This window comes from Camelina sativa, chromosome 3, assembly GCF_000633955.1.
Source record: "Camelina sativa cultivar DH55 chromosome 3, Cs, whole genome shotgun sequence".
NCBI classification, from domain to species: domain Eukaryota; kingdom Viridiplantae; phylum Streptophyta; class Magnoliopsida; order Brassicales; family Brassicaceae; genus Camelina; species Camelina sativa.
In genome coordinates this window covers 15,196,238-15,222,868 of record NC_025687.1, presented here as the reverse complement: position 1 = coordinate 15,222,868, position 26,631 = coordinate 15,196,238, and the positions used below count along the sequence as shown (strand labels likewise).

Sequence of the window (26,631 nt, the reverse complement as noted above, 5' to 3'; positions counted from 1 at the left end):
TTTTTTTTTTTTTTTTTTTTTATATGCCAAACTTTAGGGTAATTTTTTTTTTTTATAATATAAGCCTAACTTATGTTAATGAGTGGGGTTAAAAAATAAAATTAAAAACCCCTTATTTATTTGGTAAAAGTAATAGAATATACGTTTTTATTTTTTTGTGGAATATACATATGAAAATAACATGAACCAAAGGATAATACGAAAAACAAAAAAGATGATAGAATGTGGATAAAATAAAGAGTATATAGATTATTATAGTTCGATTCGTGTGAATCACTTCGACTATCATGTCTTTTTCACTTTTTTATTTTATTTTATGAAATATACAAAAGAAAATAAAGTATAACAAACAAAAGTTTTGTTATTAGTTGACTTAATATATTTCCTATTAAAAAACGTCGCTTATAAAACAATCAAATAGTACGTGAGGCTTTTTTAGTTTACAAAACGAACATACAACGAGTGTAGATATATATAATATAACATAAATGTTGTAAATGAGAGATTCTGAAAGCAACAAAGCAACCCATCAATGAGAATACATCACAACTAATTTTAAAAAAAAAAACCATATTCTAATTTTAGTAATAAAACTTTGACTTTGTTCAGAATCTACCTTCAATGATGTCTTATTATTTCAAAAAGTTAACAGCTATGGTTCATGAACCCAAGAGAAATATCAGTAAGGTCCATCAGAAAAATATACAAAAAGCCCATAATCAGAGTAAAAACATACACATCGAACTCATTATTTCATCATCTCTTTTAGATCTCAAGATTTCACTAAACATAGATACCACATTGCAAAAACGTTAGTGAAAACATGAGATACTTACTGAATCCAGAGTTTGAATCTATATATGATAAAAGAAAATACCATCATATGACATCGCTTCAGCTCTAAAGAGCATTACAAATTTACAATATCAAGAAATAAACTTTAAATATACCGATAAGATTCACGCAAAAACATCTTTCTAACCAAGAAAAAGGAGTAAAACTTGCGTCATTGGGACGTCGATAATAGTAGTATTAAGTTCAGACAAAGAACATAACGTTCTCAATATATGTGTTATCCCGCATTAGCTTTAACCCGACACTTCTGAGCTCTAACTTGGTTCTAAAACCACCATGACCTTGCTCCATAAGCTTACAGAGGTTTCGGCTCAAACCGAGCTCGTTGGTTCAACCAACAACACAACTTAACACAATTCAATCCATACAAAAGCTCCATATAAACACTCGAATAATTTACAAACTAACCGTTCAAATCGCAACTCCACCATTGGATAAGGAGCCTGTACTATCACGAGTCTCTCCAGCAAATTTTGTCTCGATCGGACTAGTTTTTTGTCCTCCAAACGACGCCTAGAAAGAACCATCTCGGAACAGTTTCTAGGATTCATACTTAACCCAGATTTCACAGTTTCCAGCAATTACTTGTCCAGGAAGCAACGGACATAACTCTTCGAGACTAACTCCAAATGATGCTCTCTCAGCTTCTGTCGATTCTTGGCTTGATGGAGATTACACCGATATCATCCGGTTCCCGTAAAAATGTCATATACAGCGGAAGAAAGACGTCAAATTAGACTCATCCACACTGCCTTTATCTCCAACCTTCTTTCACTTTCTTTCTCCTCTTCACCTCTGTTCACTCCAGCTCTGTTCTCCCACCACTAACGGAGCTTCCCACAGCCACAAAATGACCAACCAGATCCATCAATGGTTCCCACCATCTCTGAAACGTCACTTCTCTCTCCTCTCTCTCTCTCCCCTCTTCCTCTTTTCTCACTTTCCGTTAGCAATATGCCAACCATTATGATCGGTTCTANTCTTTTCTCACTTTCCAATAGCAATATGTACAACCATAACTCAGCGATACTGTACCATATCAACCACAATTATTGGCATGACCCTGATTCGATGGAATACAAAACTAAACCAACCGGGGAAACCATCAACACTACACGTCAACGCTCACCTCTTCACGTGACACAACACAAGTCAACACACCTTCACAACCATTATGATCGGTTCTATACATTAACTCATAGAAAAGTTTATATGACATCTTTAGCATCTGATTCAAAGATGACATGCCTGAACCCAGGCCCGGCACAAACTTTACCTATACCCAGTGTCTTAAGCCGGCAATGCTTGAACCTCAAGTTGCTAACAGAGAGGACTTCCCATCGCAGGTACTGCTTCTACTTCATCATCTTAGAAAGTAACGAGTCTTGTTAAGGTTCAAAGGCTTAAAAACGCGACATTATGAGCTTAAACCCAATAGAATCCAAGGTACTTTGAGACAGTACAAATGAATGTAACTCAGGAAGAGAACAATAAACAGAGAGAATGACGAATATATGACACTATGACAGTATGAGAGAAACAGGGGAGCACACACGAGTTAACAAATGAATATATCACTACATAGAAAGCGTAGAAGAATAGGTAAATGCTAAAAGAAAAGTATTAATTACATTTGAATATAAATAATGTTTGAGAGCAGGTCTTTAGAGTTTAGAGACTAGCATATATTTTTATTCACATTGATGTTCTTTTGTATTGTATTACGTGTTAGTTTACAAGGTTCAAAAGTTGAAGGAATGATGAATTAATCGAATAATGCAGAGCTTCACCAGATACTTGTGTAACAATCAGTCACGATCAATGCAATTACTAAACTTCAGACACAAACTGAACGTGTAAAAGCGAAACTAACGATATATTCCTATTTGTACTTTGTTGTTTCATCTGTAAGATCTTAAGGTTTAATAAAACTAATAACCAAATTAGCAAAACGCAAGCAAAATATGAGAGTCTGAAATACTATAAAACCAAAAAAACACAAAGACGTGGTTTCTGCTCTAAAGAGCATTACAACACCAAAAAGAAATTCATTTCAACACACCAACCAAAATGAAAGAAACACACTGCGAAAAACCCAATTAGATTCACGCACAAACTCCTTTCTAACCAGAAAAAAGGAGTATAACTGCGTTCTCGGGGCGTTCCGATTCCGAATATAGTATTAAGTTCAGCGTGGGACCCAAAACACAAAAAAAAAAAAACTCACACTCTTCTTCACACGAAGAACATAACATTCTCAAGCTCTGCGTGCAGCTTGAAAATTGCTTTGTCCTCGATTGTAAGAGATGATAATGAAGAGACAAGCGAAGCAGCAGATGTAGAAGCTCCCCTCGGCTGCCTAATGTTCCTCTCACGAGAACTTGCCTCATGGTAAATCCTTCCTCTATAGGCAACCATGTCAGCATAATAAACCGGAGGAACAAGAGAGACGGGTTTGGTGCAGCGAGTGAAAGTGAAACACATCTCGAAGATGAGCTTCTGAACCTGATCTGATGTGAATCCAAGTTCATCCCAAAGAGTGTAGTAATGAGTCGGTTTGCTTGTCCCGATCCCTCCGTGGTGACTGCATAGGTAGAAATCATACTCATACGGGTGAATGACTTTAGTATCAACAACCGTACCTGAAGGCACATTGCCTTTATCACTTCCATCATTGCTTGTAGCAGGGAAGAAACGGGTTTGATGACGTTTCTGTGCTACAATTACCGTTATCTTTGGATTGTAACCATTCTTCTGAAAAGTCAGCTTGACATCAAGCAACTCCACATTGAGAACCATATCGAACTGAGCATCGCTGACACCATCACGGAATATCACAATCTTGTTAGGTCGTTTCCCAGTGGACTTAACATGAGCTTTGACAAGCTCCAAGCAAGCATCCCCAAACCCTTCTATTTCCTCTTTGCGGTGAGGCTGGGCAATGACTCTAGCTGCATAACGGTTAGCTGCAGGCCAGTTTAGTGTACCCACAACAGCAACAATAGACGGGCTCATCTTGTCTCGAGCAGCGGGATGATTGACATCAGCACCAATGAACATGACCCCATCATCTTTGTGGAAGAAAGAGAAAGTATTATCCATCAGCTCGACGTTGCTTCCACCAACCTTCGCGTTCATCTTGAGGGCAAGATTTGCAAGATACTGATCAGAAATTCTACCTCCTCTAGAGGCAGATCCGGTCAAGAAACACTGAGTTACCAGACCAAGTTTGGTTTCTGCTACCCATTTCAGAGTTTTGTAGCCATCGGCCCTCCCGGACATAGCACAAAGAACAAGAGTTGGACGAGCCCCACCATGCTTACGAGAAGCCTCTTCAATTACGGACCGAAGCAATTCCTCAAGAGCATTACAATTAGAAAGCGTATCCATTCTCGATGTTTTGTATACGATAGGAGGCTCCATCTGCATCCCAAGTTTCCAACAACGTTCCATCAGGGCATCCACAAAGTCATTAGGCATCTTGTTAAATCTCTCGGATGCGGTGAAGTCAAGTACAGCCCAATGCTTGATTATAGATCCCCTTGTGACTCCCTTCCTCATAAGGTTCCATTGGTTGTTCTGTCTCGCGTTGGGTTCCTCGCTCACAGCTTTCCCTCTATCTGCCAACTTCAATGTTGGGGCCTTTAGTACACGACCTTCCACACGTGTCATGTTTGTATCCACTTTCAGTCCGAAGTTTCCAATGATTTCTCCACTGTCATAAACACACATACAAAAGGATTAGACTGACAAAATCTATAAAAGAGAAAATAAGAGTGAAGTTCTTTGTACACATACCCGCTCGGTCCATTACGAGACTTTATCATCTTATCTATATTTTTCTGCCTTTGTTGTGGATTTACCAGTGACAACTTCTTTAACCACAACGCTGAATCCTTATCTAAGTCATCCTTCGGATAAATCTGACCCTCAACCAAGTCGCAGAACTCCATGGGGACTAAATTTTGCCGACCATTTTTCCCCAAATCCAAGCAAGGAATATTTTTGTGCTCAATGTCTCTTCCATACTTGATCCTGAAATACTCAACAATGGTAGTTTTTCTTGGCGGCTCGTTTCCCTCTTGATCAATAAGATCAAACTTTATGTCTTTTGTGTCTTGCTTACTCAGCCCTACAATGGTGAGTTTTTGCTTGTTCTTTCGATGATTGACAGTGACTTTCAAACCAGTCAACTCCCTTTCCACATCACGCCTATAGTTCATGATCTGACGCATATCAGACAACTTAAAGTACAACTTCAAGTACTCGATGACTGACATTGCTTTGCGAAACGCCAACACGGAGTAGTCCAAGCACAATGATAAACCTTGTGCCGTGGGCTTCAGAGTATGACGATACCCTTTCGCAGCTGCAACCCCGAAGCCAAAGTCTTCATCACGCTCAGTCTCACGAGTGAAAAAGCTTTTACCAACAGTGATCATACACTTGGAAGGATGCTCTTTCATCACAACATCCAGCCCTTGCAATACATCACGCGGATTGGAAGACTTACTCCCTGTCGTGTACTCTAGCAAGTCACGTAGCTTCAGCGTACTCACCTGCTTGATCGTAAACGTATAGCTACGACCTCTCATCTCTTCAGTTGCAGGGAACTCCACCTTGAATGAACCCGTAGGCAGTTCAGCCGCGCTGAAAATGTTCTTCTGACCATCATAAGCAGTCATAGCGAAGGGAAACTCGCCGGGATTGTCGGTGAACACCTTGTCCCTGACCATAGCTAGCTCAAACCTCGATATCTTCTTCGTGGGATTGTCTCCTTTGATTTCAACATCATAATGTCTTATGACATTATCAGGATTGAAGTTGACTCTAAAATGATTGACATATAGATTAACACGCCGCACAGCCACAACACCGCCACTATCAGGTCGCTTCATTGGTTCTTTCCTATCAGTAGTAGACGCAACTTGTACAGATGGTCTTGGATTCATCACTTCAGCAACTGTCAAATTAATATACAAACAACTCTTAGCTTAAACAAAATAATCACATAAATAATCTCCTAATGATTCATCACTTCAACAACTGTCGAATTAATATACAAACAACTCTTAGCTTAAACAAAATAATCACATACGGAGTAAATAATTTCCCTAATGATTCATAATTAAGATCAATCATTTATTATAATCGTTTCTGAATTTTCCCTAATCTCAATTCCCAAAGGTATGAAAACAAAAAGTTAAAGCTATGAATAAATTAAGAACATACCACGAACGGGTTCAGTAACCACGACGGAGGTGGACGGAGAAGCCGAATCAGAAGAAACCTGTGGCTTACGACCCCAAGCATTAGTACCACGGCCACCGTGACCTGACGGAGGTCCTGCTTGTGTCACTTGTGGCTGCGGAACCGCTTGAGCCTGCGGAGTCGCCTGTGGTCGAGGTTGCTGGAACTGAGTCCCACGGCCACCGTGACCAGACGGAGGTCCCCACTGACTCTGGCTTCTGAAATCCTGTTGCTCACCGCGACCTTGACCACGATTCCCGCCGCCTCGCTCTGAGCCGCGACCACGACCGCGATCTCCGCCGCCATAACCGCGACCACGGTCTCCTCTCCCTCCGCCGTAACCACCACCATCACCACGACCTCCTCGGTAACCACCTCGCTCCATAGGATTTGGATTTGATTGGATCGTAACGGGAAGACACTTTAGTGAAATAAAATAAAAAAGCTTTTGGCTCTGCTGAAGAAGTTAAAACAACTAATACACACAACACAACTTGTGTGAACGAAGAACTAATCCGAGGTTTTATAAAAGAAGCCAATAAAGAGAATTTGTCTCAGAGAAGCTATTATTATAAAGAATTAAAAAAAAAAAAAAAAAAAGCCTTTAACTCGTAAGGAGAGAGTTTTGGAAGAAAAAAAAGTTCTCGAATGTTCCTTTTGTAAACCCACACCGTAAAACATGGGAAGTACAATCGTCTTGTTACCTTTTTTACTTTTTAATTGTCGTCGTCTCGTCTCTTTTTCTTCTTCTTCTATACTTTATTGTTTAATTCCTTAATTACAACTTTTTTTTTTGGTAGAATCCTTAATTACAACTTTTCTACGCATAATAAAACCTTTTTCCTTAATTACAAATATATTATTTTTTATTGATTTAAATCAATTAATGGGAAAAAAAAGAATTATTTTTTTCATGTTTATCTTGAAACCACGATTTTTCGTGTGCACAATCTTTTTAACTGTTTCACGTTCTTCCATCATTATGAATTAACTAACCACTACAGGGGTGTGTTAAAGCATGGGTGTAATTAAAAACTTGGTACTTGTAAATTTATTAATACTACTGATGATTAGTAGTAGTAACTTCTAATAAGTTTCTTTAAAGTTTTGGGTTGTTAGACGCTGTAAAGGTAGCTTTAAATTGCAATTGTATTTTTCTTTGTAATACATTTATGTTTTTATATACTACTCCATCCGCTTCAAAATATAAGATGTTTTAGTTAAAATACGCATATTAAAAAATAGTTACTTTTAAAAGTTTAACCAATCCTAAACAAGACTGCATAATATAAAATATACAACCAATCTTAAAAGTTGTATTGAAAATTGTAAATATCATATATTATAAAACAAAAATACTTCTCTAAACATCCTATATTATGAATATAAAACGGAGAGAGTATCATATTATCATACTTAAGGGTAATTCCTTATTAGCTTCTGCTTCTACTATAACTATTTTTTTCTACGACTTGTTGCCCTCGTATCAAATTTGAATTATTTTAGTTTAAAAAAAAAATTGATATACGATTTATTTTCATTTCACTAAACATATGAAAATATATTGTCCAACAAATACATCTAGCCAAGATAACTTAGCTTCAGCTGCTGCTGTTAGTTAGAGCTAATACATATGAAACCTGATAGGCAAACATAGACTAAACTCTGCTGCTATTGCCTTAGCTGATGCTACTGAGATGGCAAAGGTTGCAGCTGCTGTTGATAGTGTGGCTGCATTAGCTTCATCGCATGCAAACTTATTGGCTGAAGAAGCCTATGGTGAGGAGTCCTAGATGATGCTCGGCCTGTGTGGAAAAGTTGATCTTGTGAGCTCTGGTTCGGTTCTTAGTGATACCACACATAACACTTAGTTTATAAAAAAATATAGTAATTACATTATTTATTTATTTTTTGTCAAAGCAATATTTTTTCCTGAACTGAAATTTAAAAGTTTAAAACTATATATGGCTCCACTATTTTTGAGCCAATTTTTTCTACTTAAAAAAACGAAAAAGGAAGAGGAGTAGCAACTTCATGGCAGCTGAGAATGAGATCGAAAATAATGTCTGAAAGTTGATGATTTCATACATGTAGTTTCAGTTTTACACGTAAGAGATCAATTTTTTACACCGTTGGGAAAAAGAAAATTATCAAACCGTCATGGCTGAATTAACTTAAGTCTTCAAAATCTAAGGGCATAGTTATCGGGGGTTTTAATTTTGAGCCTCTAATGTACTATTTGAATTTTTAATGAATATATTATGTACTGTTTTTAAAATAAGAACTTTTGATCTCCTAATTAAAATTATCCCTTCCAATGGTGGGATATAATTTTGAATCTCTTAGTTTTGAAAATACAGTTTTTTTAAATTAAAATTTTTCCATCATGAAAAATGTGTAAAACAAAGCCACTAGCCTGTCTTGGTTTGCATATCTGCACAATTCAAAAACCACACACCATTGAATCAAAAAAGAGAATTTCCTCATGAACTCTTTATTTAAACAGATGAACAAAAAAAAAGCAGCAGCAATTCACATCTAATCCATACTGAAAGCAGTTAATCTCTAAAATGTTTAGCCTTTGTAGTTAGCATTATCAATAGCCACATGTAGATGAATAGCAAAAAGAAAAAAACCATGATCAGATAAGAAAGCAGATTGGGGCATTTAAATACTACAGCTACAAATAAGAACAAGTGCAGTAAGTTGCAAATGAGACTGACCTATCAGTCACCACGACCTTCCTCTTCATTTTGCAACTTGATCTGTCCAAACAGTTATATATGTCATAAATAGAAGTAGGCATGGGCATAAAAACCGTACCCGAATACCCAACCCGGAACCCGACCCGAAAAACGGGTTCGGGTTGGGTACGGGTTTGCCTATAAAACCCTATTGGGTTCTATTTTCTAATACCCGTGGGTTCGGGTTAGGGTCGGGTAATACCTGGTACCCGTTTGGGTATCCATTAAACCCGAACATATAAACATATTTATAATATTTATCATTAATATAATGCAATTACCCCAAAATTATGATTATAATTTTAAATATTTCATTTAGTTTTATACCTAAATATCAAAAATAATCAAAATATCTAAAATATTTTGTTATGTAAGTCAAAATTTAACTAAATTTATTTAAATTTAATTATATTTTTTCGGGTACCCGGTAGTTCAGGTACCAGTCGGGTTCTAAAATTTGTAACCCAAACCGACCCGAACCCGATAGTACCCAAACCGAACCGAACCCATATATCTAAAAATACCCAATGGGTTTTATTTTTCTAAACCCGTTTACCTGAACCCGAATGGGTAATACCCGAACTCGAACGGGTTACCCGAATGCCCAGCCCTAAATAGAAAACTAGATATCAAGGGGGGAGTTGGGGAAGTGAAAGGAAGATTTGTTTACCTCCTCCTTCAGCTTCCGGGTCTAAAAAAAAATGCAATCTTTTCAGCTCAGGTTCAAGCCTGTTTTAGGACAAAACGGGTTTAAGTGCTTTTTAAACACTCCAAATTCATCCTGAACTCTTACATTTAGTTAAATGCATTGGATTGTTACATATTTTGACCCTAGAAAGAGTAACATAGCTTTTTACTTCTTCGAATCTATGTTTTCTCTCGGAAACCTGACCTTACGGAGTAACCAGACTGCCTTCACTATCTCGTTCTGCAACCGAAAAAAATCTGTGGCAGCAGTAGTTTTGTAGCCAGGACTTAGCTTAAGTGATAAATCTACCAATATCCCCTGCAGAAAGTTCTGAGAGCATCTTCTCCATAGTTTGCCTCACTAGGTTGATCAGATCACTTCGACTCTGATCAAATCTACTGGTTTTCAGTTGAGGTATCATTCTCGAACCTTTAAGTTTCTTTTCATGGCACGTCGGGTCTGCTTCAGGGATGAATCTGTTTTACAAAGGAAAACAAAGAACAAGAGCTCATAGTCATATAATCAATCAGCTAAACCAAAGGGAATAGCAAAATAGAAACTTTGGTAATGAACTCACTCAGTCACTCAGTCTTTCCCGGAGAGTGGTCCTTGGATTCAGACATATCAATACCCAACAGCCACCTACAAGGTTTTTAAAAGTTACCAAAGACAGCAAAAGACAAAACAAAGTCTAGAACTTCTTTCCATCGGAGCATTAAAGGTTGAAACTTTCACAAAGCCCTAATAAGCAAAGAGATTGCTTCAAGACCAAAGCACTTGAGGTTTCCTCCATCTAAGTTACAAATTATATTCCTAAATTCACACACAAACATATAAAACCAGAAAGAGAATAAACCTTCTTTTGAGACTAATCTACATCGTTTTACTAGTTCATACTATCTCTTGCATCTCTGAAATTGTGAATTCTCGGTTTGGGATTTAGCCAATTGGGAAAAGAACAAACATGAAACACCTTCAAGCCACCAAACCCAGTTCGAAAGTTCAAAACTTGATCACACAAACACCAATAAAAACAGAGAATCATATGCATGACAATCCAATGTTTTGGAACAATTTACACCAAAAACAAAGAAAAGATTCGAATGAGGAGATTAGAAATCGAAAAACTCACCGGAATCAAAAAGGCGAAGGGCAATCTCTGAATTCAATCTCCTCCGAGTTCAATCGAGAGAGAGAGAGGGAGAGGAAGAGAAAGAATAAAAATCAATCGACCATCAAAAATATCCTCCGATCCGAATCTCCTCTGATTCCATCTTCTTTGTTTCCATCTTCTTCCATAGCCAATTCGCGACTTCGATCGAGAGACAGAGAAACAAAGAGAGGGAGAGAGGAAGAGAAAGAAAAATAATCAATCGAGTTTGCCCAATAAATAAGTGACACATACCGTCTCTTGTTACCAAATCCAATATACTTATAAGAGAGCCTCTTAATTTTTTTCTTTGTTTCTGATTTTTTTTTAGTTATATCTCCTTTTAAGTTCCTTCTTTAATCTTTTTGAACCAACTTGACCTTTTAAAAAAATAAAAAATAATAATAATATAATTAAATACCTCGTTATATTTATTTATAACCCAAACAATAAACCATCAACAAACCAATATAAATTAACATGAACTAACCATCAACATCCACAGCTGAAAAGAGGAAAAGTTGATGCATATATCAAAATCTTCACTAACGTTGCAGGTTGAAAAATGGATAAAGATAGTCTGCCAACTCAGGATTCATATATCCTCTTCTATATATACAAGAGAAGAGGAGGTGCAAGGATTACTCGAAGCTGCAAATAAAACCTGTTATGAACCTGCATGAATCTATTATAACCATGGTAGAGTGTAACTCTCCATTGTGGGTTTTCTTACCTTTCTAATTAACGTTCCACACTCATTTTATTAACGCTGGAAGCTTTTGGTTGAATTTTCGAAAGATTCCAAAGATTGAAAAAGTTAGCTGAGTGGAGATAGGTAGAAGTAATTATTGTAATTTGTCATAAATCTACTGCATCTATATAAACACCTTTATTGAGAAGATTATAATCAAACCCACTAAAACATAAACTTAAAAATAAATACAAAAAAATAGAGAATAGCACTAGATATATGAACGTTGAGTTTGACGTTAAGTCTCCTGTGGACAAATTGTTTTAAAGCTTTTCATCGAAGCATTAAATTAAAGACGATGCTAAATATATTAAGATGTATATATATTTGAAGAATTTACAGAGTTCTTGTTATGTTTGATTTCTCGTCAAGATGAATTTGTTTATTCGTTTTGACGAAAAATGAAAGTTATTTGTTTTAAAAATAATAATATGGGAAATATATTTGCTGAGAAAGGGATGTAATTAAAAGATAGATAGTGTATGCTTTGTGTGGATCAGTTGAATATGAGAGGTTGTGTTCATTCATATTTTAACTAGAAATGAGAATAAAAACATTATTTGGTGAATTGTTCTTCACAAATTTAGTCACCAAAAGGAGTTTTTCTTTCTCTTTAATTAACTTGAGTGTTAAGGTTATTTTATCTGCCACATTAAGAAACTAATTGCAAAAATACGTAATGTAGATTTTTTTAAAGTTCTTAAAACGATTTTTTGGGCTGATCGAGTCTGTCTAACAAAAAATATTTTGACTAACGAGGATCATAAACAATAATTATAAGAGTGTCCAGTTCATATATTTTAACAAAAAAAAAAAAAAAAAAAANGTATGCAATGTTAATGTGGTTTCTGCTCTGAAGAGCATTATTACAACACCAAATAGAATAAAACAAGAAAAAAAAAACAAAGACGTGGTTTCTGCTCTAAAGAGCATTATTACAACACCAAATAGAAATTCATTTCAACACACCAACCAAAATGAAAAAAAAACACACCGCGAAAAAACCAATTAGATTCACGCACAAACACACTGCGTTCTCGGGGCTCACACTCTTCTTCAGACGAAGAACATAGCATTCTCAAGCTCTGCGTGCAGCTTGAAATTTGCGTTGTCCTCACAAGAGCTTGCCTCATGGTACATCCTTCCTCTAGAGGCAACCATGTCAGCATAATAAACCGGAGGAACAAGAGCGATAGGTTTGGTGCAGCGAGTGGAAGTGAAACACATCTCGAAGATGAGCTTCTGAGCCTGATCTGATGTGAATCCAATTTCATCCCAAAGAGTGTAGTAATGAGTCGGTTTGCTTGTTCCGATCCCTCCGTGGTGACTGCATAGGTAGAAATCATACTCATACGGGTGAATGACTTTAGTATCAACAACCGTACCTGAAGGCACATTGCCTTCATCACTTCCATCATTGCTTGTAGCAGGGAAGAAACGGGTTTGATGACGTTTCTGTGCTACGATTACCGTTATCTTTGGATTGTAACCATTCTTCTGAAAAGTCAGCTTGACATCAAGCAACTCCACATTGAGAACCATATCGAACTGACCATCGCTGACACCATCACGGAATATCACAATCTTGTTAGGTTGTTTCCCAGTGGACTTAACATGAGCGTTGACAAGCTCCAAGCAAGCACCCCCAAATCCTTGTATTTCCTCTTTACGGTGAGGCTGGGAATTGACTCTAGCTGCATAACGGTTAGCTTCAGGCCAGTTTAGAGTACCCACAACAGCAACAATAGACGGGCTCATCTTGTCTCGAGCAGCGGGATGATTGACATCGGCACCAATGAACATGACCTCATCATTTTTTTGGAAGAAAGAGAAAGTATTATCCATCAGCTCGACGTTGCTTCCACCAACCTTTGCGTTTATCTTGAGGGCAAGATTTGCAAGGTACTGATCAGAAATTCTACCTCCTCTAGTGACAGGCCCGGTCAAGAAACACTGAGTTACCAGACCAATTTTGGTTTCTGCTACCCATTTAAGAGTCTTGTAGCCATTGGCCCTCCCGGACATAGCACAAAGAACAAGAGTAGGACGACCCCCACCATGCTTACGAGAAGCCTCTTCAATTACGGACCGAAGCAATTCCTCAAGAGCATTACAATTAGAAAGCGTATCCATTCTCGATGTTTTGTATACGATAGGAGGCTCCATCTGCATCCCAAGTTTCCAACAACGTTCAATCAGGGCATTCACAAAGCCATTAGGTATCATCGTGTCAGATCTCTCGGATGCGGTGAAGTCAAGTACAGCCCAATGCTTGACTTTAGATCCCTTCGTGACTCCCTTCCACATAAGGTTCCATTGATTGTTCTTTGTCGCGTTAGGTTCCACGGGCGCAGGTCCCCTTCCATCTGCTAACTTCAATGTTGGAGCCTTTAGTACACGACCTACCACCGATGTCATGTTTGTATCCACTTTCAATCCGAAGTTTCTAATGACTCCTCCACTGTCATAAACACACATAGAAAATGATAAGACTAACAAAAATTTTAAAAGATAGAAAAATAAAAGTGAAGTTCTTTGTACACATACCCGCTGGGTCCATTACGAGACTTTATCATCTTATCTATATTTTTCTGCCTTTGTTGTGGACTGACCAGTGACAACTTCTTTAACCACAACGCTGACTTGTTATTTAAGTTCTCTTTTGGATAAATCTGACCCTCAACCAAGTCGCAGAACTCCATGGGGACTAAATCTTGCTGACCATTTTTCCCCAAATCCAAGCAAGGAATATCTTTGTGTTCAATGTCTCTTCCATATTTGGTGCTGAAATACTCAACAATGGTAGTTTTTCTTGGCGGCTCGTTTCCAATAAGATCAAACTCTATGTATTTTGTGTCTTGCTTACTCAGCCCTACAATGGTGAGTTTCTGCTTGTTCTTTCGATGATTGACAGTGACTTTCAAACCAGTCAATGCCCTTTCCACATCACGCCTATAATTCATGACCTGACGCATATCAGACAACTCAAAGTACAACTTCAAGTACTCGATGACTGACATTGCTTTGCCAAACGCCAACACGGAGTAGTCCAAGCACAATGATAAACCTTGTGCCGTGGGCTTCAGAGTATGACGATACCCTTCCGCAGCTGCAACCCCGAAGCCAAAGTATTCACCAGGCTCACGAGTGAAAAAGCTTTTACCAACAGTGATCATACACTTGGAAGGATGCTCTTTCATCACAACATCCAGCCCTTGCAATACATCACGCGGATTGGAAGACTTACTCCCTGTCGTGTACTCTAGCAAGTCACGTAGCTTCAGCGTACTCACCTGCTTGATCGTAAACGTATAGCTACGACCTCTCATCTCTTCAGTTGCAGGGAACTCCACCTTGAATGAACCCGTAGGCAGTTCAGCCGCGCTGAAAATGTTCTTCTGACCATCATAAGCAGTCATAGCAAAGGGAAACTCGCCGGGATTGTCGGTGAGCACCTTGTCCCTGACCATAGCTAGCTCAAACCTCGATATCTTCTTCGTGGGATTGTCTCCTTTGATTTCAACATCATAATGTCTTATGACATTATCAGGATTGAAGTTGACTCTAAAATGATTGACATATAGATTAACACGCCGCACAGCCACAACACCGCCACTATCAGGTCGTTTCATTGGTTCTTTCCTATCAGTAGACGCAACTCTTTGATTCATCACTTCAGCAACTGTCAAATTAATATACAAACAACTCTTAGCTTAAACAAAATAATCACATAAATAATCTCCCTAATGATTCATAATTAAGTTGCAATCTTTTTTATGAAATTTTCCCAAGATTGAAGATATGAATTTTAAATCTGTATAAATTATACATATATTAAATTATATTTATGTATTAAATCCTTAAATTATATTTATATCTAGAATTAAATCCTTAAATAAAATATATTCAAAAATTTAATTTATGAAATCAAAAACTCAACTATCATACGACGATGCAAATAATAATAATTGAGAGCATACCACGAACGGGTTCAGAAACCACGACGGAGGTGGACGGAGAAGCCGAAGCCGGAGAAATTTGTGGCTTACGACCCCATGCTCCCTTAGCGGCGCCTCCAGCATGACTCACTTGTGTCACCTGAGCCTGCGGCGTCTGAGGAGCCGCCTGTGGACGAGGTTGTTGCAACTGAGTACCACGGCCACCGTGAGGTCCTGCTTGTGTCACCTGAGTCAGCGGAGTCGCCTGTGGTCGAGGTTGCTGGAACTGAGTCCCACAGCCACCGTGACCTGACGGAGGTCCCCACTGACTCTGGCTTCTGAAATCCTGTTGCTCACCGCGACCACGACCGCGATCTCCGCCGCCATAACCGCGACCACGGTCTCCTCTGCCGTAACCATGGCCACCACCGCTACCATCGCCACGACCTCCGCTGCCTCTGCCACGGTCATCACCACGACCTCCTCGGTAACCACCGCTACCATCGCCACGACCTCCTCGGCCACCACCGCTATCATCACCACGACCTCCGCTGCCTCTGCCACGGCCATCACCACGACCTCTTCGGTAACCACCTCGCTCCATAGGATTAGGATTTGATATGATGATCGTAACGGGAAGACACTTTAGTGAAATGAAATAAAAAAAAAGCTTTGGCTTTCTCTGCTCAGGTTTAAACGATTAATACACACAACTGATGTGATGTAAACAAAGGACCAATCCGAGGTTTTTTATAGAGAAAGAATACGTAAAAAAAAGAAAGCCTTAACTCGTAAGGAGTTTTGGTAACTCAAAAAAGAAAGTCTTAACTTGTAAGGAGAGTTTTGGTAAAAAAAAAAGAAAGCCTTAAGTTGTAAGGAGAGAGTTTTGGTAAAAAAAGAAAGCCTTAACTCGTAAGTAGAGTTTTGGTAAAAATAAGTGTTCTCGAATGTTCCTTTTAACTTTTTCATTTATTTAACTTCTTAATCACAAATATATAATTTTTGTTATTGAGATAAATCAATTTAGGGGGAAAAAAAAAACAAACAAAAGTTTCAGATAGTGCAATATACCACTGTTAAAGCATGAATGGGTGTAAATAAAAACTTGCTACTTGTAAAACCTCTATAAATTAATAATGTTGGTATCAAAATATTTTATTAATTTATAGTGATATTAATTTTTCTATAAATTAATAATAAATTATTTTATAGTGTAAATTAATAATTATTAATTTATAGGTATATTTTTAATTATTTATTTTTTTAAAATTATGAATTTAGACAATTTTTGCAAAATAAGATGATGAAATTACAAATGTTATATAAAAAATTTAACAATAAATTACAAATATTATAAATTAAATAATATTATAAATTTTATGGTATTGGAATTGAATTTGAAATAATTAAAAAATATTATTGAAAATAAATTACAAATATTATAGACAAATTCACTTAAACACATGACATAAATATTCATATTTATGAATAAGAATATCAATTATCGTATTTTAATATCAAACTATCAAAATGTAAATGATGTATATTTAGAAATTGAAAACTTTAAAAAGTTTTAGCTGTTTTATGAAATGTTATAGATATCATTATAGTTTGAAGATACAATATAACAGATATGAAGTTTAAGAGAAACATACTTTACTATATCAATATATATATATATATATATATATGTAAATTTACATGATTATTAATATATGATATTATTGGGACCTATTTTATATGGAGATTTCAAAAAAATTATTATCTTATTATTTTATCAAATTTTTTTATTTTTTACACAGTCCTGACTTGGAACTAGCAAAATTTATTAATTTATAGTATTTATTAATTTATAGAATATTAATTTATAAAGGTTTTACCCTACTTGTAAATAATTAATACTACTGATTAGTAGTAGTAACTTGTAATAAGTTTGTCTTTATATTTTTGGTGGTTAGAGAGGCTGTAATGGTAGCTTTAAATTGTAATTGTATATTTTTCTTTGTAATACATCTATGTTTATATATATATATATATCATACTCATGGGTACAATACTTTACCGTAACTTTTTCGTTTTTAAAAGAAAAACTCCATTAGTTTTCTTTATGTTTGGTTATCGATGTTAATTTTTTTTCAATTTCTTTTATAATCAAATATTCGTTAAGATCAGTTTATTATGTTGATGTAACAATCCATATTTGACCTCTATTCAAATGTGCCTATTCTGATTATTTGATGAAATTATTCATATACATTTTTTGTTAAGTTAGATTTTGTTTGTATGTTTGAGTTATTAAGAATTTTAATGCATTTGTAGTTGATCTTGATCATAATGTTTTTTTTTTCTTTCTCTTAAGTTAGTTATTTTCTGATTAAATAATTGGTTTACCACAATTGGGCCTATTGTTTGATTAATGAATAGATTAGCACTTGGGCCGTATGTTAAAACTTTCCTCGTCTCTACTAAACTACAACTACCAAGTGTTTCTTTCACATCATTTTGTTTATTTGTTGAAGAAACTTGTATATTAACCATACGTACTGTGTGGTTGAATGCAGTCTTTTTGGAAGAAAGAGGTTTGTCCTCTGTTTGAATTGCAGGTTTTTTGGAAAGGTAATCAAGCTTATCTCGGTTTAAAAAAAAAAAAAAAATTTGTGCTTCGTGATTATCTTTCATTCCTTTGTATAGACCACTCTGGGTTTGTGGAGGTGGTGTTATGGTAGGCTAACTGTTCGTATACCCTGGTCGTATGGGCTGTCAGTGTAAATTCTCGGTTCCACAGGTTGAATTAATATAATTTCAGATGACAAAAAAAAAAAAAATCATACGTACTGTGTATGGGTTGCCAAAAGAAACATATTTCAATGTCTTTTTTATATAGTTAATTTTTGTGGAGTACACCAAGTTACCAACTTGTGGTTTAGTATTATCGAGTCATAAATCAATATTTTAGACATTATAAATAAAAAAACTAATTCTGTCAGTGTTTTCACACGAGCCCTTATCTAGTTTTATATATAGTTAAATTTTGTGCACTGATGCATAATACAAACTTGTGATTTAGGATTATCAATTCATAATCATTATTTTAAAGTTTTTATTTAATTTTGTAGTTATTATAATAAAAAATGTCCGAATATTATCCTTTATCTTATAAAGCACAAGTCACCTGAGATTCTGCCACGTAGATTTCTGTATTATATTTTAATTTTAAAAAAAAATTGTAAAACAATTTTGAGATCGTGTGCAAAACAGCAAAAAGATGAAAAAAAAAACTGATTAAATTTTATTTTTTTCGACAATGATATTATAGCACATGTCATTTTTTAATTTCTGAATAAACACAATTACTCAGACTGTCTTTTTTTGTTTCATTTCTTTGTCGAGAACTATCTTTATTTTAACTAAAATTTAGAAAACAACCACAACCACCCTTCTTCCCACGTTCTCTATTGATTCAATGTAAGTTTGTAACCGATTTCCGCAACTACCCACAACTTGAAGCTCTATTTAATCAACATACTTCTCATCTTTCATCGCTAACTTTCTGCAACTTTTTTTCTTCGAGCAGGTAAAAAGCTTGATCAAAAAGCTTTGTCGAACCAGGTAAATTTGTAAATTATCATAACTATTTCACATTTAATTGTTTTCATTATCTACAGTTTATTTAATGTCTATCTTTTAACAGTATCTTACACCATGCCGCTCTTCTGAATCCAACAATTTTACAAAGCTTTTCATTTTAACTACGGACTTACGGTATTGAAGAGATCAACGAATTCAAACAAAGGGTATGAATAGTTGATTACATTTTCTTTAGTTTAAAATTGTTTGTCATAAATTTATTTTAATGATGGAATATTTGCAGATGCAAAATTTGAGTCTCTTATCACTTCTTTGGTTTCAAGCCAATCTTCCTTTGAGAACACATCATTTTCATTCAACGGTGACAGAAGAAGTATTATTTTCAAAGAGAATATTAGAACTTATGACTCCGTGTTTGTATTTACTTCTATGGGTGGTAAGATTGATACTTCTGTTAGCAAAGGACGTGGCCCAAATGTCTACCGATTTCACAGTCAAAATTTCATCAAACAAAAATGCAGTATTAAGGTATTTATTTATCTCCTTATATAGTGTACTAAATTGATCATCATTAATACGTGTACTAAATAATCTTAAATGTACGTTGATCTTTCAGGTTCCGAGAACTATGATACATATTTATATGTGAATCTCAAGGTAAACACTAAACACATGCACAGCTTTTATACTCTCACACAATATATTATTACTTATTTTACTTATACTTGATATTATAGTAATATTTATCTTACTTTTCTATACATAGGTACGTGCAACACAAAGATGTTTCATCTACTTTTTGGTTTTATTGCCGATCATTTTATGGATTGTAGATTTTTTTTTTCTTTCTATCAAATTGATTGTAGATATAATATCATTTATTTTGAGTTTATTTAGTCTAAAGTTTCGTTCTTAGTATGATTAAACTATTTGTGTTATTATTTTCAGTTACATTATTTTAAAACTATTTGTGTTTATTTAATTTATAATTTTATTCTTAGTGTATGATTAAACTAAATTAACTAATTATGCTTACTGTTTGCCACAGTTTTTAAACACATATCTGAAATTTTGTGTTGTAATAAATTTCTGACACCTGAAACCAAATTCTAAGCTCATATATCTATTTTAACAAAGACAAATTACAGTTATACCACAAAATTGAGCGAGACATAAATTAACTTTAACATTAATAATATAAACTGGGAACAAAACGAAAATAAATTTATTATCTATGTCTATTTGATGTTTGATTTTTTACACTTTGATTTTAAAGATAATATGTTCCCGTAGGAAGTACGGGTCCACTACTAGTATTTAAATATTTTTAGTTTTGGTCAAAGTTAAATTAAAAACTAATAATAAAATAGTAAACTAAATTAAAATTTTAAGCTTGAATATCTCTGCTAATTCTAATGCACGCACTTTTCTAAAAGACCCATCTAATTTTTTTTTTAATAAAACTATCACAATTTTATCTCTCAATCAAAAACAAAGATGGAGAATCATTTTCACAGTTGTCTTACCGGTTTGGTTGATGGTGCCTTTTCAAACAACCCAAGGTTATATCGGCTTTTTATTTCCAAGTTGCTAGTTGTAATGTATAGGTTTTTTTTTTTTTTTTGAACTCATAGCTGATATGACTCATCTTCTAGATATAGTCACAAGAACGATATATACGGAGTATATCTCATCTTATCACCCCAATACTTCCATTGACTTTTAACGACTCCTCCGGCATTATTGGATATTGAGATATGATAGTTTAAAATTTATTCTTCATATACGTTTTAAGTTTTGACTCAAACGCCCAAAAGACCAAGCTCCAATATATGTAAGGCATGTGTTTGTGTAATGTACGTTTCTAAAACTAGGTTAGCTAGTATTAAAATTTTATGCAAAGCCACTGGACCAATCATATACCGTTTCAACTTAAACTTTAGAACGATCCATCCATATACCAATCATAACATATTTCGAATATACTATGTATTTCTAGATCGTCGTTGCAACGAATCAGATGGTTTTTTTTTTGGATAATTGATTGTTTTATTTACGGTGGTTGCACGGCTTCGAAATGAACACGACTAATAACTTTGATTAAAAGGATGTCGTATTCTAGAGTGATGTTTATGAACAGTAAGTAGAAGTAAAGTCAGCGAAGTACGTTCTTACGAAATCATGAAGTCAACGAACCGTATGTCAACAATGGGCTTCTGATCCCGAAGGTCTGTCTACATCACTAAAATTTATTTTGTTGTTCGATTCCAAAAAAAAAAAAACATACAGATTCACCTAATTACTATTTTTGTTTGTCTTTTAAGTTTGAGATTTTATAGAATAGTGGGAATTATCCCGTTCCCTGGTCAAATACTTGGTTGGATGCGGGATCGTTGGTTACACAAACTTCACAAGTCTGTCATTAAGTCTTAAGTGCATGGTTTCTCATCAAGCTAAGCTCAAAACCTCTAATTGATCATCCTTCAAGAACTATTTAAAACCAGAAAACTATTAACCGTGATCAATTTGCTTATAGCTTTAATTAGTTGCTTCAATGACAATCACATCAATGATTATTTATTGAAACATTCCTCCTCCATATGGATTAGCAACTTAAAAAAGTTAGAAGTCAACTTAGGGTTTAGAATTTTTTTAACGAAAGATACTCGACAATTGTTTTTCATTATTGTATCAGCCTATCAAGTCATGTACTTGAAAAAGAAACGTACACAACGTACATATGGGCTATGGAGTGTGGCTTGCTTATCCTTATGTACAATTAAATGATTATAAACATCATTCTTCATAGTATAAAAAATGTGTAAAGCCGATGTGTAATTAAATATCCAAAAACTACATAGATTAATACTGTAAGTGTAAGTAAAAAATTATCAAAAGGTTATATCATCATCCTAAAACTATACAAATGTATCAATACTATCATGTAAATATAAATCCGATGATTGTTGACTTATTATGTAACATTGATTTTCGAAAGAAAAAAACCGTAAATTTTTTGACTAAACATTTTGTACTATTCAAATATTTTATAAGTTGTGTGATTAAATTTGGAGTTATTTGGAAAAATAGACACTTTTTAAAACATAATTGTAAAATTACTATAATCACTATTTACAATTAGCAAATTCCACATTTTTTACTGTTTTTACTGTTCACATGACCTTTCAACCCTCATCAACATTTCCTATTTACAACAATGCCATTGAGTCTTTGATTTTTTTTTTTAATATATGCTCCCTACAATCTTAAAAACAAAATGCTCGGTAATTAAAATTGATTTTTGAAAATTTTAAAAATGTATAAAAATCTCTGTTTTTTTCTTTATAATTTGATATATTTTTTGTTTGATAATTTTATTTGATAACTTTAAATATTTTTTACAAATTTTGTATCCGTACACATTAATAAGTATACAGATATATGTACACATTATTAAGTGTACAGTACACATTATTAAGTGTACAGATGTCCGTACACATTATTAAGTGTACATATGTAATTTGTGTAATTTGTTTAATTCTTAGGGTTTAAGATATTTGTATCACAATGGTTTTGTTCAAATTACATATGTACACTTAATATTGTGTGTATGTAAACTTAATAAAGTGTATAGACATCTGTACACTAAATAAAGTGTACGCATACATAAGATGTATATAATATATATAAAAATTATGAAATAAAATTCTTATCAAATTATAAAGAAAAAATATAGATTTTTTTTGTATCTAAAAAAAATTTCTAAAAAAAATTATATTAACAATTATTTGAATAATTATGATTGAAAGAAAAAAAAACTTTATTTCACACCCACACATACNATTGTTGACTTATTATGTAACATTGATTTTCGAAAGAAAAAAACCGTAAATTTTTTGACTAAACATTTTGTACTATTCAAATATTTTATAAGTTGTGTGATTAAATTTGGAGTTATTTGGAAAAATAGACACTTTTTAAAACATAATTGTAAAATTACTATAATCACTATTTACAATTAGCAAATTCCACATTTTTTACTGTTTTTACTGTTCACATGACCTTTCAACCCTCATCAACATTTCCTATTTACAACAATGCCATTGAGTCTTTGATTTTTTTTTTTAATATATGCTCCCTACAATCTTAAAAACAAAATGCTCGGTAATTAAAATTGATTTTTGAAAATTTTAAAAATGTATAAAAATCTCTGTTTTTTTCTTTATAATTTGATATATTTTTTGTTTGATAATTTTATTTGATAACTTTAAATATTTTTTACAAATTTTGTATCCGTACACATTAATAAGTATACAGATATATGTACACATTATTAAGTGTACAGTACACATTATTAAGTGTACAGATGTCCGTACACATTATTAAGTGTACATATGTAATTTGTGTAATTTGTTTAATTCTTAGGGTTTAAGATATTTGTATCACAATGGTTTTGTTCAAATTACATATGTACACTTAATATTGTGTGTATGTAAACTTAATAAAGTGTATAGACATCTGTACACTAAATAAAGTGTACGCATACATAAGATGTATATAATATATATAAAAATTATGAAATAAAATTCTTATCAAATTATAAAGAAAAAATATAGATTTTTTTTGTATCTAAAAAAAATTTCTAAAAAAAATTATATTAACAATTATTTGAATAATTATGATTGAAAGAAAAAAAAACTTTATTTCACACCCACACATACATACCCCTTTTGGTAATCTTCTCATCTAAGCTTATGTCCCACAATCTTTCCTATCTCACACATTCTCTATTACACAACACCTAATTTTCCAATTTTGAANATATGTACACATTATTAAGTGTACAGTACACATTATTAAGTGTACAGATGTCCGTACACATTATTAAGTGTACATATGTAATTTGTGTAATTTGTTTAATTCTTAGGGTTTAAGATATTTGTATCACAATGGTTTTGTTCAAATTACATATGTACACTTAATATTGTGTGTATGTAAACTTAATAAAGTGTATAGACATCTGTACACTAAATAAAGTGTACGCATACATAAGATGTATATAATATATATAAAAATTATGAAATAAAATTCTTATCAAATTATAAAGAAAAAATATAGATTTTTTTTGTATCTAAAAAAAATTTCTAAAAAAAATTATATTAACAATTATTTGAATAATTATGATTGAAAGAAAAAAAAACTTTATTTCACACCCACACATACATACCCCTTTTGGTAATCTTCTCATCTAAGCTTATGTCCCACAATCTTTCCTATCTCACACATTCTCTATTACACAACACCTAATTTTCCAATTTTGAATAGTAAATGTATTAGTTTGCTAATTAAGTTTCCAAAATATACTAGTATGCAAACAAACCCTTAAATCTGTAATTTTTCCCACAATCTCTCCTATCTCACACATTCTCTATTACACAACACCTAATTTTCCTATTTTGAATAGTAAATGTATTAGTTTGCCAATTAAGTTTCCAAAATGTACTAGTATGCAAACAAACCCTTAAATTTGTAATTTTAGTAGTTCATTATCATATCATATGTATCTGAATCGGGGTAACAACAAATCTGCTTATATGGTAACATATATGATGATATGTAAAATCTTTTCAACATGTTATAGACTTAGTAATAATTAATAAACATATATTTATATAAGTTTTGTACAAGTGTCTAGAAAATTGACTTATATATACCACCATCTCTGAATACTTTCCATTTATTACTTCCGTATACAACGCGAGACAGCACCTATATATAGTTACAATTTATTTTACCTAAATAAAAAAATTTGATGATTATTATGAAATTGTATATCTTTATCCTTTATCCAAGAACTACGTAACTAGTATGATTTTATTAATTTCTGTAAGTGAGAACCTATTAAAATAAATTAGGTGTGTGTCGAGAACATGCCTCTTGCCCCTTCGCTAGAATAAGTTAATTGGACTTGGTTGTGTATTTCAGTATTTTCTTAACAATACATGTTGACATTTATTAGTAATGTCGACACTTACTTTGATTGAGATCATGGTGATCAAGGCTTAGTCTTCTCTTATACGAAGATTAAGACAAAGTATACTTTGTACCAAACTCAAAACAACTCCATAAGAAACAATGAGAATGATGACTAACTCTCCTGTCAATATCTATGCCGCCGTCGCTATCTTTCTCCTCCTCTCCATCTCCCATTTCCCCGGAGCTCTCTCTCAATCTGCCAAAGTTTGCGAATCCGAATCCAACAGCACATGTATCAACAAAAACAAAGCATTAGATCTTAAACTCATATCAATCTTCTCAATCCTCATCACCAGTCTAATCGGTGTTTGCCTCCCGTTCTTTGCGCGGTCAGTGCCGGCTTTCCAACCCGAGAAATCTCACTTCCTCATCGTCAAATCTTTCGCCTCCGGAATCATCCTCTCTACTGGTTTCATGCACGTCTTACCTGACTCTTTCGACATGCTTTCATCTCCTTGTCTTAACGATAACCCCTGGCACAAGTTTCCTTTCACCGGATTTGTTGCCATGATCTCCGCCGTGTTCACACTCATGGTTGACTCTATTACCACCAGCGTCTTCACCAAGTCAGGAAGGAAAGATCTACGTGCTGACGTGGCATCAGCAGAAACTCCTGACCAAGAGATGGGGCAGTTGACATCTCATCATGGCCATGGCCATGGCCATGGTCATGGTCATGGTCATGGTCATAGTCATAGTCATGGAGAGAATGATAAGGAGCTCGGTTCTTATTTACAGCTTCTACGGTATCGTGTGATTGCAATCGTTCGTACCAGTTCACTGATCTCATTCTTTTTTATTTTTCTTCAAACTTTACATAATTAACTCTAAACTTGATTTTAGAAAACTTGTGGTAAAAGTGAAAATTTTATAACTTGGTTCTACAAGTGATTGAAATTGATGATTCACATAGGAGTGCCTTCGAAGGCTATACACTTTTTGTCACTAAAAAAAGGATGAACCATATATAATTAGGGGAATAAATTGAAACAAAAACTGATTATGATTTGATAGGTGAGTAACTAAAATGAATAAATGGAACAGGTATTGGAGCTAGGAATAGTGGTGCACTCGATAGTCATAGGACTATCAGTAGGAGCCACTAACAATACTTGCACCATCAAAGGTCTAGTCGCTGCACTTTGCTTCCACCAAATGTTCGAAGGCATGGGTCTCGGCGGTTGCATCCTCCAGGTGAATTCCTCCTTTCCTTACTCCTATCCATTCTGGTTTCATTTCTTTAAAAATAGTTTTGCTTTTGAAAGAATTGATATGGAAATCATATGATTGAGAACTTGATAGTACATATATATGTAGGCGGAGTACGGATGGGTTAAAAAGGCGGTGATGGCTTTCTTTTTCGCGGTGACGACGCCTTTTGGAGTGGCTCTAGGGATGGCACTATCTAAAACATACAAAGAGAATAGCCCTGACTCGCTTATAACAGTTGGGTTGCTCAACGCTTCCTCGGCTGGATTACTCATCTACATGGCTTTAGTAGACCTTCTAGCTGCCGATTTTATGGGTAAAAAAATGCAGAGGAGCATCAAGCTTCAACTAAAGTCATATGCCGCCGTTTTGCTTGGTGCTGGTGGCATGTCCGTCATGGCCAAGTGGGCTTAATGATGTTT

General features: G+C 34.4%; 3 protein-coding genes across 3 annotated transcripts; 1 reads left to right on the top strand and 2 right to left on the bottom strand.

Annotated features, from left to right (window-relative positions):
* On the bottom strand, positions 2,811-6,670 carry LOC104777166 (protein argonaute 2). The gene is made up of 3 exons (XM_010501375.2): positions 6,088-6,670; positions 4,654-5,818; positions 2,811-4,570 (listed from the first exon to the last, which is right to left on the bottom strand). Exons 1-3 carry the CDS (start codon positions 6,488-6,490, stop codon positions 3,091-3,093), a joined length of 3,048 nt encoding a protein of 1,015 aa, XP_010499677.1. The 5' UTR covers positions 6,491-6,670; the 3' UTR covers positions 2,811-3,090.
* LOC104777167 (protein argonaute 2-like) lies at positions 12,255-16,079 on the bottom strand. Its single transcript, XM_010501376.2, has 3 exons — positions 15,419-16,079; positions 13,986-15,120; positions 12,255-13,899 (listed from the first exon to the last, which is right to left on the bottom strand). The coding sequence occupies exons 1-3, from the start codon at positions 15,978-15,980 to the stop codon at positions 12,495-12,497; spliced, it is 3,102 nt and encodes a 1,033-aa protein (XP_010499678.1). The 5' UTR covers positions 15,981-16,079; the 3' UTR covers positions 12,255-12,494.
* LOC104777164 (probable zinc transporter 10) lies at positions 25,005-26,623 on the top strand. Its single transcript, XM_010501374.1, has 3 exons — positions 25,005-25,765; positions 26,045-26,194; positions 26,318-26,623. The coding sequence occupies exons 1-3, from the start codon at positions 25,100-25,102 to the stop codon at positions 26,621-26,623; spliced, it is 1,122 nt and encodes a 373-aa protein (XP_010499676.1). The 5' UTR covers positions 25,005-25,099.